Raw genomic sequence first — 14,568 nt, 5'->3', positions numbered from 1 at the left:
GAATACAACACAGCAGAAAGAAAGAAGGAGTTCCTACCCTTCACTATAGCATGGATGGACTGGAGAGCATTATGCTAAGTGAAATAAGCCAGGCAGTGAGGGACAAATACCATATGATCTCACCTGTAAGTGGAACCTAATCAATAAACCAAACAAGCCAGCAAAAAAACCCCAGAGACTTGCAAGTAAAGAAGAAACTGACAGTGCCCAGAGGGGAGGGGGTAGGGGAAAGTAGGGGAAAGGTCAAGAACCAAATATAAAGGATCCATGGACAAAGACAATAGGGAGGAGGATTGAATGTGGGAGAGGTGGGATTGGCAGGGCAGGGGAGAGTAATGAGGGAAAAATGGGGACAACCTTAACTGAACAACAATAAAATTTAAAAAAGATTTTCTCATGTTGTGTGTGTCCATAGCCCACTGTTTTTCAGTGCTGACCACTGGTTACCATGGTTTCTTTATTCATTCAAGGTAGATTGTAGGTCCCTATGGCCACCATCTTGCACACTCCTCAAGCTCCTGGTTGATTAGCATTGGCTTTGGGAATTTCAAAGGCTCATATTGTTCTATGACTGTAAAGACTCCAAGAGTATAAATCTCGTTATGGGTGGCCTTGGTGAGGAACCTATGAATGGGCTCCCCAGAGGTCCCTGGGCTGGAGTTCAGACAAAGCACCATCTCTGTGGACCTCCCTCCAGGCCTGCTTTAGAGCTGTGGATAAATGGTATCAGTGTCCCACGGCCTGGGCTCAGAAGGCTCAGGCTCTTACTGGCTGTGTGATCTCAGGCATGTTGCTTAACTCCTCTGTACCTTCATGTGCTCAACTATAAAACCAGCATAAGTGGTCCAACTTTCCAGGGTGGGTGAGGATTAAATAAGGCCATAACTTGAGAGTACACAGAAGAGGCCCTGGCATGTTGTCAGCCCTATGGGGTCCCCTTTTGTTTTGGGGGTCAGGTTTGCTTATTTCTCCTGTATTCCTGCTTTGCTATAAGGAAGCAGATTTTGGTGGAATTAGGTTCTTTTTTTTTTTTTAAGTTTTTATTATTTTTTATTTTTATTTTTTTAATTGTTGTTCAATTACATTTGTCTGCATTTTCTCCCCACACCTCTACCCCACCCCAGACAATCCCACCTCCTTCCCCCATCTCCACCCTCCCCCTTGACTTTGTCCATGTGTCCTTTATAGTAGTTCCTGTAAACCCCTCTCTTCACTGTTCCCTCCCCACTCCCCTCTGGCTATTGTTAGATTGTTCTTAACTTCAATGTCTCTGGTCATATTTTGTTTGCTTTTTTTTCTTTTGTTGATTATGTTCCAATTAAAGGTGAGTTCATATGGTATTTGTCCCTCACTGCCTGGCTTATCGGTTCTTTAATGCTTGTGGTGTTTGATCTCAGAAGATGCATCTCTTCAAAAAAATAAGTGACTCCTAAAATCTGTCAGTGAGGAAAGGTGTACAGGGTCTCCCAGAGTCTGTGGACTCCTTGCTGCTCTGGTGGCCTGTTCAGCTCCTCAGCAGGGAGTGGTGCCCTGCGGCTAGGTAAGCCCATCCTGATTGCTTGAGGGCTTGGCTCTTTTATAAAGTTGCTTCTGTCTAAAGGAGGAATTACGAGGTGTGCATTTCTCCCTTTGACTGGATTATCAGCGTTGTGAAGTGGTCACTGAAAGGTTTTCTTAGGCTCCTCTGAGGAAGAAATGCCAATCAGCCACAAAATTAGGCAGTACAGAGCTTTATTGAGGTTTGCACACCCGGGCGAGATTCTCTGGTCTGCAGAGCAGGCTGAGGAAGTCGCACACAAGCAGGGAATATAGCGGGGTTTTATGCACCAAATTCTGATTGCCTCCTCTTGGGGGCCAGGGATTGGTCTCCTCTAACGAAGCCGCAGTCCATCATTGGTGGTTCCCCTCAGGCTCAGGCTGCCAGGTGGATATCCTTGCCCATCCTGACAGTCACATTGGGAGCGGAAGACTTTGTTTAACCTAACAGAATTTTAAAGGGGAAAAGAAAGACTTTGGCATGTGTCACCCAGAGTCTGGGCATGGGGCACCCAGTGGACCAGTGGACTCACACCAGTGAAATCTGAAACACAAGTGGGTGTGTTTGGGGAGAAATTGACTCCTGCTGACTGCCAGGCAAAGATGCCAGGGGCAGCGGGAACCTTCTGTGGGCCATGAGCCCATTGGACTCACCCAAGAGGGCTTTCTGCTAAAGATTGAGGCCATGCCAGCAGCAAGAGGCTGGAGCTCCCCCACAGGTGAGGACACTGGGATGGGGAAGATGTGTGGCACAAGCACCCAAATCTTCCCAGGAGGAGGGGTCTTTGAAGAAGCAAGGAGAGTGCCCAGGAGAGAAGTTGCTGCAAATCTCAGTCCTGGACAGAGAGCCCAGACCCAGGGCTGGCGGTGTCACTGTGTGTGCCCCAACTTCTCCCTAGGCACCATCACAACCCCACCCCAGGCAAGGTGTCAGAAGCTGCAGCTAGAGGTTGGGAGGCACCTTCCTTCTTTGGCCGCCTGCAGGTTTCCAACCCACGCTACTCCAAAGGAGGGAGGAGGCTTTCATAATTATGCTGGGATAGGGCATTTTTATACTGAAAATAGGAAAGTGAAAGTTATAAGTGATTGAGGATGTTTCCCTGTCTGAAAGTGGATGAACTAGATAAGAGACATGCCCTTGGTTTCATCCAGGTCAGGTAGTGAACAGAAGAGGTGGGTGAGAGGGAGCCCTGGGGCTCTCTACAATTCAGAGGCTGAGTCACAAAGAAGGCGTGAAACTGGCCAAGAGCACCAGGAGGGCAGAGGACAGCAGATTACCCATTAATTTGGTGCAATGGAGGCTGTTGGTGATTTTGCCGGGGCAGCTAATGTGAACTAGAGCTGGTGTGGAGGCAGCTAAGGAGGACAGGGGAAATGAGAAGACAGAGAGCACTATCAACCTCACTGTGTTGGTGGTCCATTTAATGGAGGTGCCATGATTTCCTGAATTGGCCCCTATGATAGACACTGATTGTTTCCCATTAGTCTATTGGAAATATTACTGCAGTCATTGGGGGTACACAGAAGTCTTCAGGCTTGTCTGCAAGCATATTTAGAAGGTGTGTGTAGGAAGTAAAACGGCTGGACCAGAAGGGCTGTGCATTTTCATTTTGTTGGGATTTGATCAATTTGATCAATCTGCCCCTAAGGAAACTGTGCTGAATTACCTCCTCGCTGGTGTGGAGTCTTTACAAGCTTTAACATTTGGCTGTAAAAATAGTAATTTTAGTGTAGGGTTTAATTTGTGTATTTATTTATCATGAGTAAAGTTGAAGACCTTTTGATCACACAAATATTTTAAAGAACTATTTGTATTTTCTGTGAACTCTTTGTTCATTATCATTCACCTATTTTCAGCTGGGTTTTTGATATTTTTATTGACTTATATCAAAACAATTATCTCCACGAAATACTATTTTTTCCTATGTATAAAATTTTACTTTTATGCTACAGAATGTGTCAATATCTTCTTTCATGGTTTCTGGATTTTGTATCATCCTTTCACTCAAAGACTTTAAAAAAGTCCTATGTTTTTTACTACTTTTAAAGTTCCATTACAAATAAATTAAATTTGTGATCTATCTAGCATTTATTTGTATATAAGGCACAAGATAGGAATGCTACTTAATTTTCCTTGGATCACTGCCCAGTCACTTCAATGCCCCTCACTGGGTAACTCTTTCCCCCTCCTGACATGTGTTACCTCATTTATTGCTGTAGGGGAGGAAAAGCATTTTTGCTTTGCCCTCCTATGTTTTCTGGCTTAGACCCTGCAAATCAGACAAAAGACATTAACAAGAGAAAAAGAGTTGATTAATGCCTGTGCATACAGGCATAGAAACTCAGTGATAAGTAACTAAAAATGTGTTTAGAATTGAGGCTTATATACCATCTTAACCAAAGAGCAGTAAATCTGTACAGAAGTGACAGGGCAAAGGAAAGGACTTTGAGTGTCTGGCACAGCAGATTGTGGAAAGGTACATGCATGTGGTAACTGATGGAAGATGTGGGCTAGTAGCAAGGTTTGTCATGCAGGTTCCTCTGCTGCGATGCTGGGCTGATCAGGGTCGAGCTGTCCAACCCTTTGGTGCCTCTGGGCTGCACTGGAAGAAGAAGAATTGTCTTGGGCCACACATTAAAAATATTGCAACATGTAATCACAAAAAAATCTCAATGTTTTAAGTAAATTTATGGTTCTGAGTTGGGCTGCATGCAGCCTGTAGGCTGCAGATTGGATACCCCTGGTAGAGCTTCCTGGTAGAGAGGCGGGGGGGGGCTTTACAAATTTATGTCCTGCTTTTAGGCAAATAGGGGAGGACACAGAGCTTTTCTTGAATCTGCTTCTTCTCAGCTGCTTTTAACTCAAAATAATCCTTATGCCAAAGAAGCCTATTTTGGGATGCCGTGTTCTTATCCTCTTCACTACATGTGTCTCTCCTTTTTGTTTGTTCATGAAGTTGATTGCAATTTGCTGTCGTATGTGTTTTTGTTTGTTTCCCCTCCCCTACTAAATCTAATCTCCTGAGTGAAGGAATCAGCCAAATGTCCTTTTTTTTTTTAAATTGACTCTGTAAAGGATGTGTATGTGTGTAGATTGGGTTAGCAACAATGAGATGGACAAGTAGGGAGAAAGATTCTGCTACATGATTTGAAAGGTTCCAGTTCAAAAATCCTATATTCAATAAAAAACTTATGAAAGGTGAATGGTACTGGCTTTAATGATGACAGTTTTAGCTGAATAGGGAAGGATGGTGAAATCATGAAAAAATGGGGGTCAGCATTTGCGCTAACTTTCAGATAACTGTGAGGGCACCAAATATTTCATTTTCCTGTTAACTGAGCTCTGAGGTTATGGTTTGGCTTATGGAAACAGGGTTGCACTGGACAGAATGTTAAGAAGCAATCTCGGGAGAACTAAGTTGGCGGCGTAGGTAGACACACTGCGCCTCCTTGCACAACCAGAACTGACAGAAAATCGAACGGCAAGGAAGCCTGACACCAAGGAAATAAAAAATAAACATTCATCCAGACTGGTAGGAGGGGCGGAGATGGGCACCAGGGCGGAGAGGACTCGCGTGGCCGTGGCGGGACCGAGACTGGCGGAGTATGGGACAAACGGGGCAGGCAGTCTGACCACTAGCAGACCCTGCGACCCCACATTCGTGCACAGATTAACCGAGAGGGCCGGACTCAGAGTGGAGGAGAATGGGGCAGGCAGAGCGCAGGTAGCACACCGCAGCCCCACATTCAAACATAGATAAACAGGTCAAATGGCGGGGAGCGAGTCAGACCTCGCAACCCAGGGCTCCAGCTCGGGGAAATAAAGCCTCAGACCTGATTGAGAAAGCCCGTGGGGGTTGGGGCAGCAGCAGGAGAGACTCAGAGCCTCACAGGAGAGGTCATTGGAGAGACCCACAGGGGCCTAGGGTGTGCACAAGCCCACCCACTCGGGAACTAGCACCAGAGGGGCCCAGTTTGATTGTGGGTATTGGAGTGAAAGATTGAGATCTGGAGGATAGTGGAGCGGATGCCATTGCTCCCTCTTGGCCCCTCTCCCACATACAGTGTCACAGCACAGAGACCAATGTTACCCCACCCTGGGAACACCTAAGGCTCCGCCCCTTAAAGTAACAGACTCGCCAAGACAAAAAAAAAAAAAAAAAAAGGCCCAAATGACAGACACTTCAAAGCTCCAGAAAAAATACAGCTAAGCAAGGAAGAGATAGCCAACCTATCGGATGCACAGTTCAAAACACTGGTTACCAAGATGCTCACAGAATTGGTTGAATCTATTCGAAAACCAGATGAAAAAATGAAGCCTATGCTAAGAGAAACAAAGGAAAATGTACAGGGAACCAATAGTGATGCAAAGGAAACTGGGACTCAAATCAACGGTGTGGACCCAGAAGGAAGAAAGCAACATCCAACCAGAAAAGAATGAAGAAACAAGAATTCGGAAAAATGAGGAGAGGCTTAGGAACCTCCAGGACATCTTGAAATGTTCCAACATCCGAATTATAGGGGTGGCAGAAGGAGAAGAGGAAGAACAAAAAATTGAAAACTTATTTGAACAAATAATGAAGGAGAAGTTCCCTAATCTGGCAAAGGAAATAGACTTCCAGGAAGTCCAGGAAGCTCAGAGAGTCCCAAAGAAGCTGGACCCAATGAGGAACACACCAAGGCACATCATAATTACATTACCTAAGATTAAACGCAAGGACCTACATCCAAGATTACTGTATGCAGCAAAGCTATCATTTAGAATGGAAGGGAAGATAAAGTGCTTCTTAGATAAGGTCAAGTTAAAGAAGTTCATCATCACCAAGCCCTTATTATATGAAATGTTAAACGGACTTACCTAAGAAAAAGATCAAAAATAGGAACAGTAAAAATGACAGCAAGCTCACAGTTATTAACGACCATACCTAAAACAAAAACAAGAGCAAACTAGGCATACAACTAGAACAGGAACAGAACCATAGAGATGGAGATCACATGGAGGGTTGTCAATAGGGGAGTGGGAGGGGGAGAGGGGGGGAAAGGTACAGGGAATAAGTAACATAGATGATAGGTGGAAAATAGACAGGGGGAGGGTAAGAATAGTGTAGGAAATGTAGAAGCCAAAGAACTTATAAGTATGACCCATGGACATGAACTATAGGGGGGGAATTTGGGAGGGAGGGGGTGGGCAGGATGGAGTGGAGTGAGGGGGGTGGAAATGGGACAACTGTAATAGCATAATCAATAAATATATTAAAAAAAAAGCAATCTCTATTATTAAAAACAGGGCAAAATTGTTACCTGAGACTCACTGCGATTAAAAAGAATTACACAAAGATACATAATTATTGCTGAATGAACTAATTGAAACAGTACTGCTCACCAAAATGCAGGGTGTTCTAAGAACCCTGAAACACCAATCCAAAAGAACGTGTGCACCCCAATGTTCATAGCAGCACAATTTACAATAGCCAAGTAGTGGAAGCAAACTAAGTGCCCATCAGCAAACAAGTGGATCCAAAAACTATGGTATATTTACACAATGGAATTCTACGCAGTAGAGAGAAAGAAGGAGCTTATACCCTTTGCAACAGCATGGATGAAACTGGAGAGCATTATGCTAAGTGAAATAAGCCAGGCGGTGAGGGACAAATACCATATGATCTCACCTTTAACTGGAACATAGTCAACAAAAGAAAAAAGCAAAGAAAATATAACCAGAGACATTGAAGTTAAGAACAATCTAACAATAGCCGGGGGGGGGGGGGGGGGGGGCGGGGACAGTGGGAAGAGGGGATTACAGGAACTACTATAAAGGACACATGGACAAAACCAAGGGGGAGGGTGGAGGTGGGGGAGGGAGGTGGGTTCAGGTGGGGTGGGGTGGAGGGATGGGGAGAAAAGGCATACAACTGTAATTGAATAACAATAAAAATTTAAAAAAACCAAACCAAACCAACCAAACAAACAAAAAACAAAATGCAGGGTACCGAACAGTAAGGAGGGACAATCCGAATTGTTACATTTAAAATTAGTCTTTGGAGCTAAAGTTACTAACTTCATTCATTTGTTAACAGGCATATCACATTTCTATTTCAAGCAAAAATAGATACTGTCTGCCTGATTAAAAAGAGAATTATACACACATACTATCATATGAGCATTAGGAACAAATTTATGCCAGTGAGAAGGGAGAGCATTTTTCTGAAAAGCAGTTTGATTTGCAAACCTCTTCTAAAGGCTGGCTCACAAGGGGATTGTTAGGACTATCCTGAGTCCATGGGCTCTGAGAACTTTCTGAATTTCTTATGTTTGCACATTTTGAGGACAAAAGATTGAGTCTCTTACTCTGCCCTAACATGCTTTCATGCCTCTCTGTGGGAGGATTTGTTTGATAGAACATGTTTATTATTTGCAGTGTCTACTCCACACTTCTATTGTCTTTTTTAAAAAAGATTTCATTTATTTATTTTTAGAGAGGGGGAAGGGAGGGAGAAAGAGAAGGGGAGAAACATCATTGTGTAGTTGCCTCTCACACACCCCCAACTGGGGACCTGGCCCACAACCTGGGACCTGAACCAGGCATGTGCCCTGACTGGGAATCAAACTGGTGACCCTTTGGTTTGCAGGCTGATTCTCAGTCCACTGAACCACACCAGCCGGGGCTACACTGCCATTCTTAATGCTCATTTGTTGTTTCCACCTCCCTGTCCCATGCACATTAGCAGCAAGCCTGCTGCCCAAGTTCTGTGGTGGCCTGACTAGATTAGACTTTGGATGGCGTCTAACCTATATTACATATTAGACATTTAACATTTCTTTCTGGAAAACTGTCATCCAAGACTTGATGTGGATCCTGGCCAGCAGGATCCTGTGTTGTATCAGCAATAGACAAATACACACAGACTACAGAAATCCTGTGGAGAAAAAGGGACTGCACGCTGCTGTAAGTCAGAGAGAGGGCCCTAGACCTCACCTCCACTTCACCCCCACAGGCTTTTATTGTTTTTCTAGGCACATTACATCAAGGATGGTCCTCATTTACTATGCACATGTTTGTTTTGGGTGGTTACCTTTTACAGAAAACAAAGGAGAGGATGTTGCTAAATACATCAAAGAAGGATATTTGCAAATGTAAAGGGAAAAGTGGTCCAACCGGTTAACCTCCATACTTGGGAGGTTTAGCTCAGATTTTAGGAAGTTAAAGATACTCAGTAAACATTTGCTGCCTCAATTCAGGGTCAGGGAGTTTTAGCGAGAGCAAGCCTCGTAGAGGTCTAGGTACTATGCAGGCCTGATTCCCCACGGGAGAACCTATCCGTGGGCATGGGTCCTGCCCGCCGAACCTCACTCCCCACTGGCTTTTCTGAGTTGGGGTTGGGCCATATTTCCCACGCATGGAAGAGTTCCCTATAAAGACTCTTATCTTCCATGGCTGTGGATGGAAAAAGGAAATCTGATGCATATTAAGCATATTTAAGAAATGACATATGTGCTCTGGCTTTTGTGGCTCAGTGGATTGAGTACTTGCCTGTGAATCAAAGTGTTGCCGGTTCAATCCCAGTCAGGGCACATGCCTGGCTTGCAGGCCAGGTCCCCAGTAGAGGGAACATGAGAGGCAACTAAAGATTGATGTTTCTCTCCTTCTCTCTCTCCCTCTTGTCCCCTCTCTCTAAAAATAAATAAATAAAATCTTTAAAAAATATGGTAGACTTTCTACCATAAAATGTTTTTCTTGCCCACTGAGACCATCAGAGAATTAGCTGCTTTGTTTACCTAAATATGTCACTTCATATACCAAGTATAGTACAGAGATACATCAAACTTTTAAAAAATTAAACATAAAATATAGATACTGGAGTTTATATAGTTGTTTAAGAGAGACAACTTGACCTTCTTCAATAAGGAATTTACTTTTAGGAAGTACTTTGGACAATCATTTTGATAGAACCATAGTAAGAATATTATAAAATAAATGACTAAGCACAAACTTTTATTCTGAGTCATGCTGATTCATAGTCTACAGTTTTCATGGTACCTGAACTTTTAGAATAGTATATCTTTCCCTGCTCCCTACAATGAATTAAATGGTAAATGTGAAGCTTATCTTTATGGTCTCTTACCTTATTTGACAAGGTCATATTTCTCTTAAAAGCAATGTACTGGGATGGTAATTATTTTTCTAGATGATAGAAAATAATTTCAAGAAGGGTGCAGCTGAGAAAGTCTGTGGAATGTTCCTGAGGACCCATTATCTTCTTTATCACTCAGTGTGTCCCCAAACTACTGTTTGCTCATTTTCTTCTGTGTTCTTTTCCTGTTTTGTCCTTCCCCACGTGAGAGTTGAGAGGCTCACTTGGCCTCTTTCTGGGCTGCTGACTCTGGAGCCACCTTCAGTAGGTCTCCCATCATTTGTCACTGTGGCTGCGTCACAAAGTTGAGTTCTGTTTGCTCTCAAGTGACTACTCAGGCCACACCCTCCCCACTGTAGGCCCCAGTCTTCAGCATGTATGCCTTTCCTCTGTATTCCTGTGCTCTTCTGTCCTGTGCAGAACTGGGGTCAGACCCTCTGCAGCCTGTCCCCCTGCAAGGCCTCTCAATACCTAGGACATTCATTGCCTTCTTCAGGGCTGTGATTGGCATGCCATAGCCGCTCAATAAATGCCTGCTCCATGGGGCTGACCCACATAGAACCTCACATCTGGCTCATTTGTGTATTTCCTGAGTTCCTCTCTTTTAAAACCATTTTGATTTTATGATATTTACTAACTATAGAAACTGGCATTAAATAAAAACCTTTGAGGACAAAAATTTTCCTGAAATAAAGGGTTTTACTGATCTGTTTTCTAGCCATAAAAAGGATCAGGTCCTGGGGCATGCAGTCTGAGCCACCAGCAGCAGAGTGAATGATGAGCACTTCTGTCATCCTGGGATTCATGGGCTCTTTTACACAATCAGTGTGCAGAGAAAGATGGAAGACATTTTGAAAGAATTTACACTGACAACAGATAAAGGGGGTGGAAAAAGGTGAAGTGGAGGCAGTTCGGGGACAGGTGCAGAAAACTTCTCAATTGGTTGTGGGCAACAGTTGGAAAGTTCCAGCATAATGAGGATGTGGTGGAGTCTGGTGGTTGGCTGTACTTTCTAGATAAGAGCTAAAATAGTCACCAAGGTTGAACACAGTTTCAAAACACATTCAGGAATGTGAGCAGTCTTTTGTTGGGTTTGGCTCCAGGCTGTTAACTAATTAACCCCTTACCTCTTTATCCCACCCTAGAGCCTGCTGCAATTTAATTGAGCACATCTCAGGATTTTTCTCTTGTCACTGGGAATAACACTCAAAGGACCACATTTTTAAAAATTACTTTGTGACTCCATTCAGAAGGCTCTTGATCAATAGCAGGGCTTGATTAAGAGTAGAGAATCACCATGAACAGAACATGCAGAGTACATTTCAGGGTACTGATTCTCTAAAATGGAATCTTGACCAAAATAAAAACAAAACAAAAGCTGCAGCAATGTGTGGCATTGATCCACACATAGAGCACATGAGTATGCAACTACCACAGAAAGGACTAGGGTGCTGCCAGTCTGATGTTCAAGATGACCTGTTTGTGTTCCGCTTGGAGGGCAAATTGGGTGACTGCCTAGCTGGCAGGTGTATTTTCTATGCTGGAATACACAGGCAATCATACTCCTCTGGGCACATGCACCTGTAGGGTCTTTGGGTTACTTAATCCTGATGGACATGATAAAATGAATCTCTCTTCCTGTCCTTTTAAGGGAAGCCATCAGCCGCGTTTGTGAAGCTGTTCCTGGCACCAAGGGAGCCTTCAGGAAGAGAAAGGTAGTGTCCTCTAAGCTCTGCATCTGTGTCTTCTCTACTTCTTCACTATCCTGTCACCATTCCGCATCTTAAATTACATGCAATTTTTCAGTTCTCTCTTTTCATGGCCTGTCTTTTGTCACTTTTTTTTTAATCTGGGGAGAACCAAAAACCATCCCTTAGTTTAAAGGGGGTAACTGATAGTGGCTCTTGTCACTTGTAAAAACAGAAAGAGCTTAGATTCCCTCTCTCTGCCACGTGGTTGACCAAGACAGCTAGCTATTGCTACCAACCCAGATTAGACACCCTGGTTACTCACTGTGGGCCTATGTGTAAAGACCATGTAACAAACTGGTAAAACAGGGCCAGACAGTCTTCTAAGCCTTGGCAATCATTAATTTACTTCATTAGAACAACTCCCTGTGGCACACACCCTCAGTGCTGTGGTGGTAAAAGTTTCACAAAGGTTTTTCAGGGGTGGAGGACTGAGAAGCACTAAATTCATAGTGTTTGCCAGTTTCTATGTGTACATACTTCCACCATGGACAATTCAGGTTCTAACATGACATCTCTAAATTGGAGTTGGGAAGAGATGTGCACATACCATTATATGGTATCTCTATCACACATGTAACACAGGTACAATGGACATAAACTGAACTGCATAGGTAATTGTTAATGTAGCAAAAGTTAGGAAGTGGTGAGTTTTGAGTAATTATTTAAAAAATATATAGTTCATTTAATTGTAAGTTTACATAAATTAATTTTTAATAGCAGCTATTTTTAATGACCAGCTCATAAAATTCCTAAACATTTAATAAATGCCTCTTATTAGCTAGTACAAGAAGCTCTAGAATGCCACTGGGTATCCCCATTATACAGAGATAAAAACTCAGGCACTTTTTTTGGGGGGGGAGATGGCAGCGAGATAGGTGGGACCAGATGTACTTCCCCTCAGCACCAGTGAAACGCCTAGCTGATATGAGGAACACAGCGAACAGCCAAAGGTACTCCAGCATATATGAAGATCAGAGACCAAAGATAGAGGACAATGAAAGATAAGACAACAGGAAGACCAGCAGAATTAACCAGACTGGTTTAAAGCCAGCAGAAGACTTTTTTTTCTTTTCTCTCTTTCCTTTTCCCTCCTTTTCCCCTAAATTCATGCTTCCTTTCTGTACTTCTTTATTTTTTATATTCCTTCTTCCTTCCTTCTTTTATTTATTTTTATATTTTAATTTTTGTTAAAATTCCTTCTTCTTATCTTTCCTCCAGTCTTTTCTTATTCCTTCCTTCCTTCCTTCCTTCCTTCCTTCCTTCCTTCCTTCCTTCCTTCCTCCTTTTCTTCCTCCATTCCTTTTCTATTCCCTTTTTCCTTCCTTCCATTCTCCTATTTTTTTTTCCTTCTTTCTCCTTTTCCCACAGGTGAGACATTAAAACCTGGGACTCTGACAAGACCAGAGTTAGACCCTGTTAGACCCATAAACATCAGCTCAAGACCAGTCAGTGCAGGAGGTTAAGGAGACGCCACCACTGAATCCCACTGGCATTCTACCACAGAAGTTCATACCATAAACCCAGGGAGTCAGAACTGATCAATTTAAGAAGCAGAGGCTAACAAGAAGAGTCTCACAAACAATGGGAACACAAAGAAAAAATCTCCAAATGAAAGGAAAGGACGAAACCTCAGAAAGAATGCTAACTGAAAAAGAGGCAAGTCAACTATCAGATACTGAGTTCAAAGCAATGGTTATCAGGAAGCTCACTGAGCTCTCTGAGCTAACGGAGAACTACCAGAAACTACAGGGAAACTACAATGAACTCACTACAAACTACATCAACATGAAAAGGGAAATAGGAACTATCAACAAGGGCCAAGAGGAAATGAAGAATACAAGTTATGAACTGAAGAACACAGTAGAAGGAATCAAAAGCACACTTCATGAAGCAGAGGATCAGATCAGCGAGCTGGAGGAAAAAGTAGAAAAAAACTCCAAGAAAGAGCAAGAAAAGGAAAAGAGGCTCAGAAAGAATGAAGAGGGATTAAGGGAAATGCAGGACAACATGAAATGTAATAATATCCATATAATAGGGATACCAGAAGGAGAAGAGGAAGAGCAAGGGATAGAAAACCTGCTTGAAAAAGTAATGATGGAAAATTTCTGTAATCTGATGAGAGAAAAAGTCACCCAAATCCAGGAAACACAGAGAGTCCCAAACAAATGGAACCCAAAGAGGCCCACTGCAAGACACATCATAATTAAAATGGCAAAATTCCAAGACAAAGAGAGGATCTTAAAGGCAGCAAGGGAGAAACAGGAAGTACCATACAAGGGAGCCCCAATAAGTTTATCAACTGACTTCTCAATGGAAACAATACAAGTCAGAAGAGAATAGCAAAAAATATTCCAAGTAATGAGAACCAGAGGCCTGCAACCAAGGATACTTTACCCAACAAGGTTCTCAATCAAGATAGAAGGCCAAATAAAGAGTTTCCCAGACAAAAGAAGTCTACAAGAATACACCTCCACCAAACCAGCTCTGCAAGAGATGCTAAAGGGACTGCTTTAAGGAAAGGAAGAAAAAGAGAAAGAGAGAGGAACACAGGTATGAAAAAATGGCAATGAATAACTACCTATCCATAATAACCTTAAACGTAAATGGATTAAATGCTCCAATCAAAAGACATAGAATAGCTGAATGGATAAGAAAACGTGACCCAAGGAGGAGAACCAAGATGGCGGTGTAGGTAGACACAGTGCACCTGCCTCGCACAACCAGAGCTGACAGAAAATCGAATGGCAAGGAAGTCTGACACCAAGGAAATAAAAAATAAACATTCATCCAGACCGGTAGGAGGGGCGGAGATGGGCAGCCAGGGCAGAGAGGACTCTCGTGGTCATCGCGGGACTGACTGGTGGAGTGTGGGACAAACGGGGCAGGCAGTCTGACCACTAGCAGACTCTGCGGCCCCACATTCACGCACAGAAAAACTGGAAGTGCCGGACTCAGAGTGGCAGAGAACAGGGCAGGCAGAGAAGTGGATAGTACCCTGCGGCCCCACACTCGCGCACAGATAAACCGGGATGAACGGAGGGGACCAAAGCAGACCATGTAACCCAGGGCTCCAGCATGGGGGAAATAAAGCCTCAGACCTCTGATTGAAAGCACCCCTGAGGGTTGAGGCGGCAGCAGGAAAAACTTCA

The 14,568-nt window shown here is 43.4% G+C and overlaps 1 protein-coding gene across 2 annotated transcripts in view; it reads left to right on the top strand.

The window, feature by feature from the left end:
• The window catches only part of SHC3 (SHC adaptor protein 3), a 227,318-nt gene that overhangs the window by 91,736 nt on the left and 121,014 nt on the right, over positions 1 to 14,568 (top strand). For both annotated transcript variants that reach the window (XM_024563359.3, XM_024563358.3), the window contains exon 3: positions 11,320 to 11,383. In XM_024563359.3, coding sequence (XP_024419127.1) covers positions 11,320 to 11,383 — 64 coding nt within the window. The remainder of the gene's footprint in view (positions 1 to 11,319; positions 11,384 to 14,568) is intronic.

Source organism: Desmodus rotundus, chromosome 1, assembly GCF_022682495.2.
Source record: "Desmodus rotundus isolate HL8 chromosome 1, HLdesRot8A.1, whole genome shotgun sequence".
Taxonomy (NCBI): domain Eukaryota; kingdom Metazoa; phylum Chordata; class Mammalia; order Chiroptera; family Phyllostomidae; genus Desmodus; species Desmodus rotundus.
Note: the sequence above shows the minus strand (reverse complement) of the source record. Positions and strands in the feature narration are given on the sequence as shown.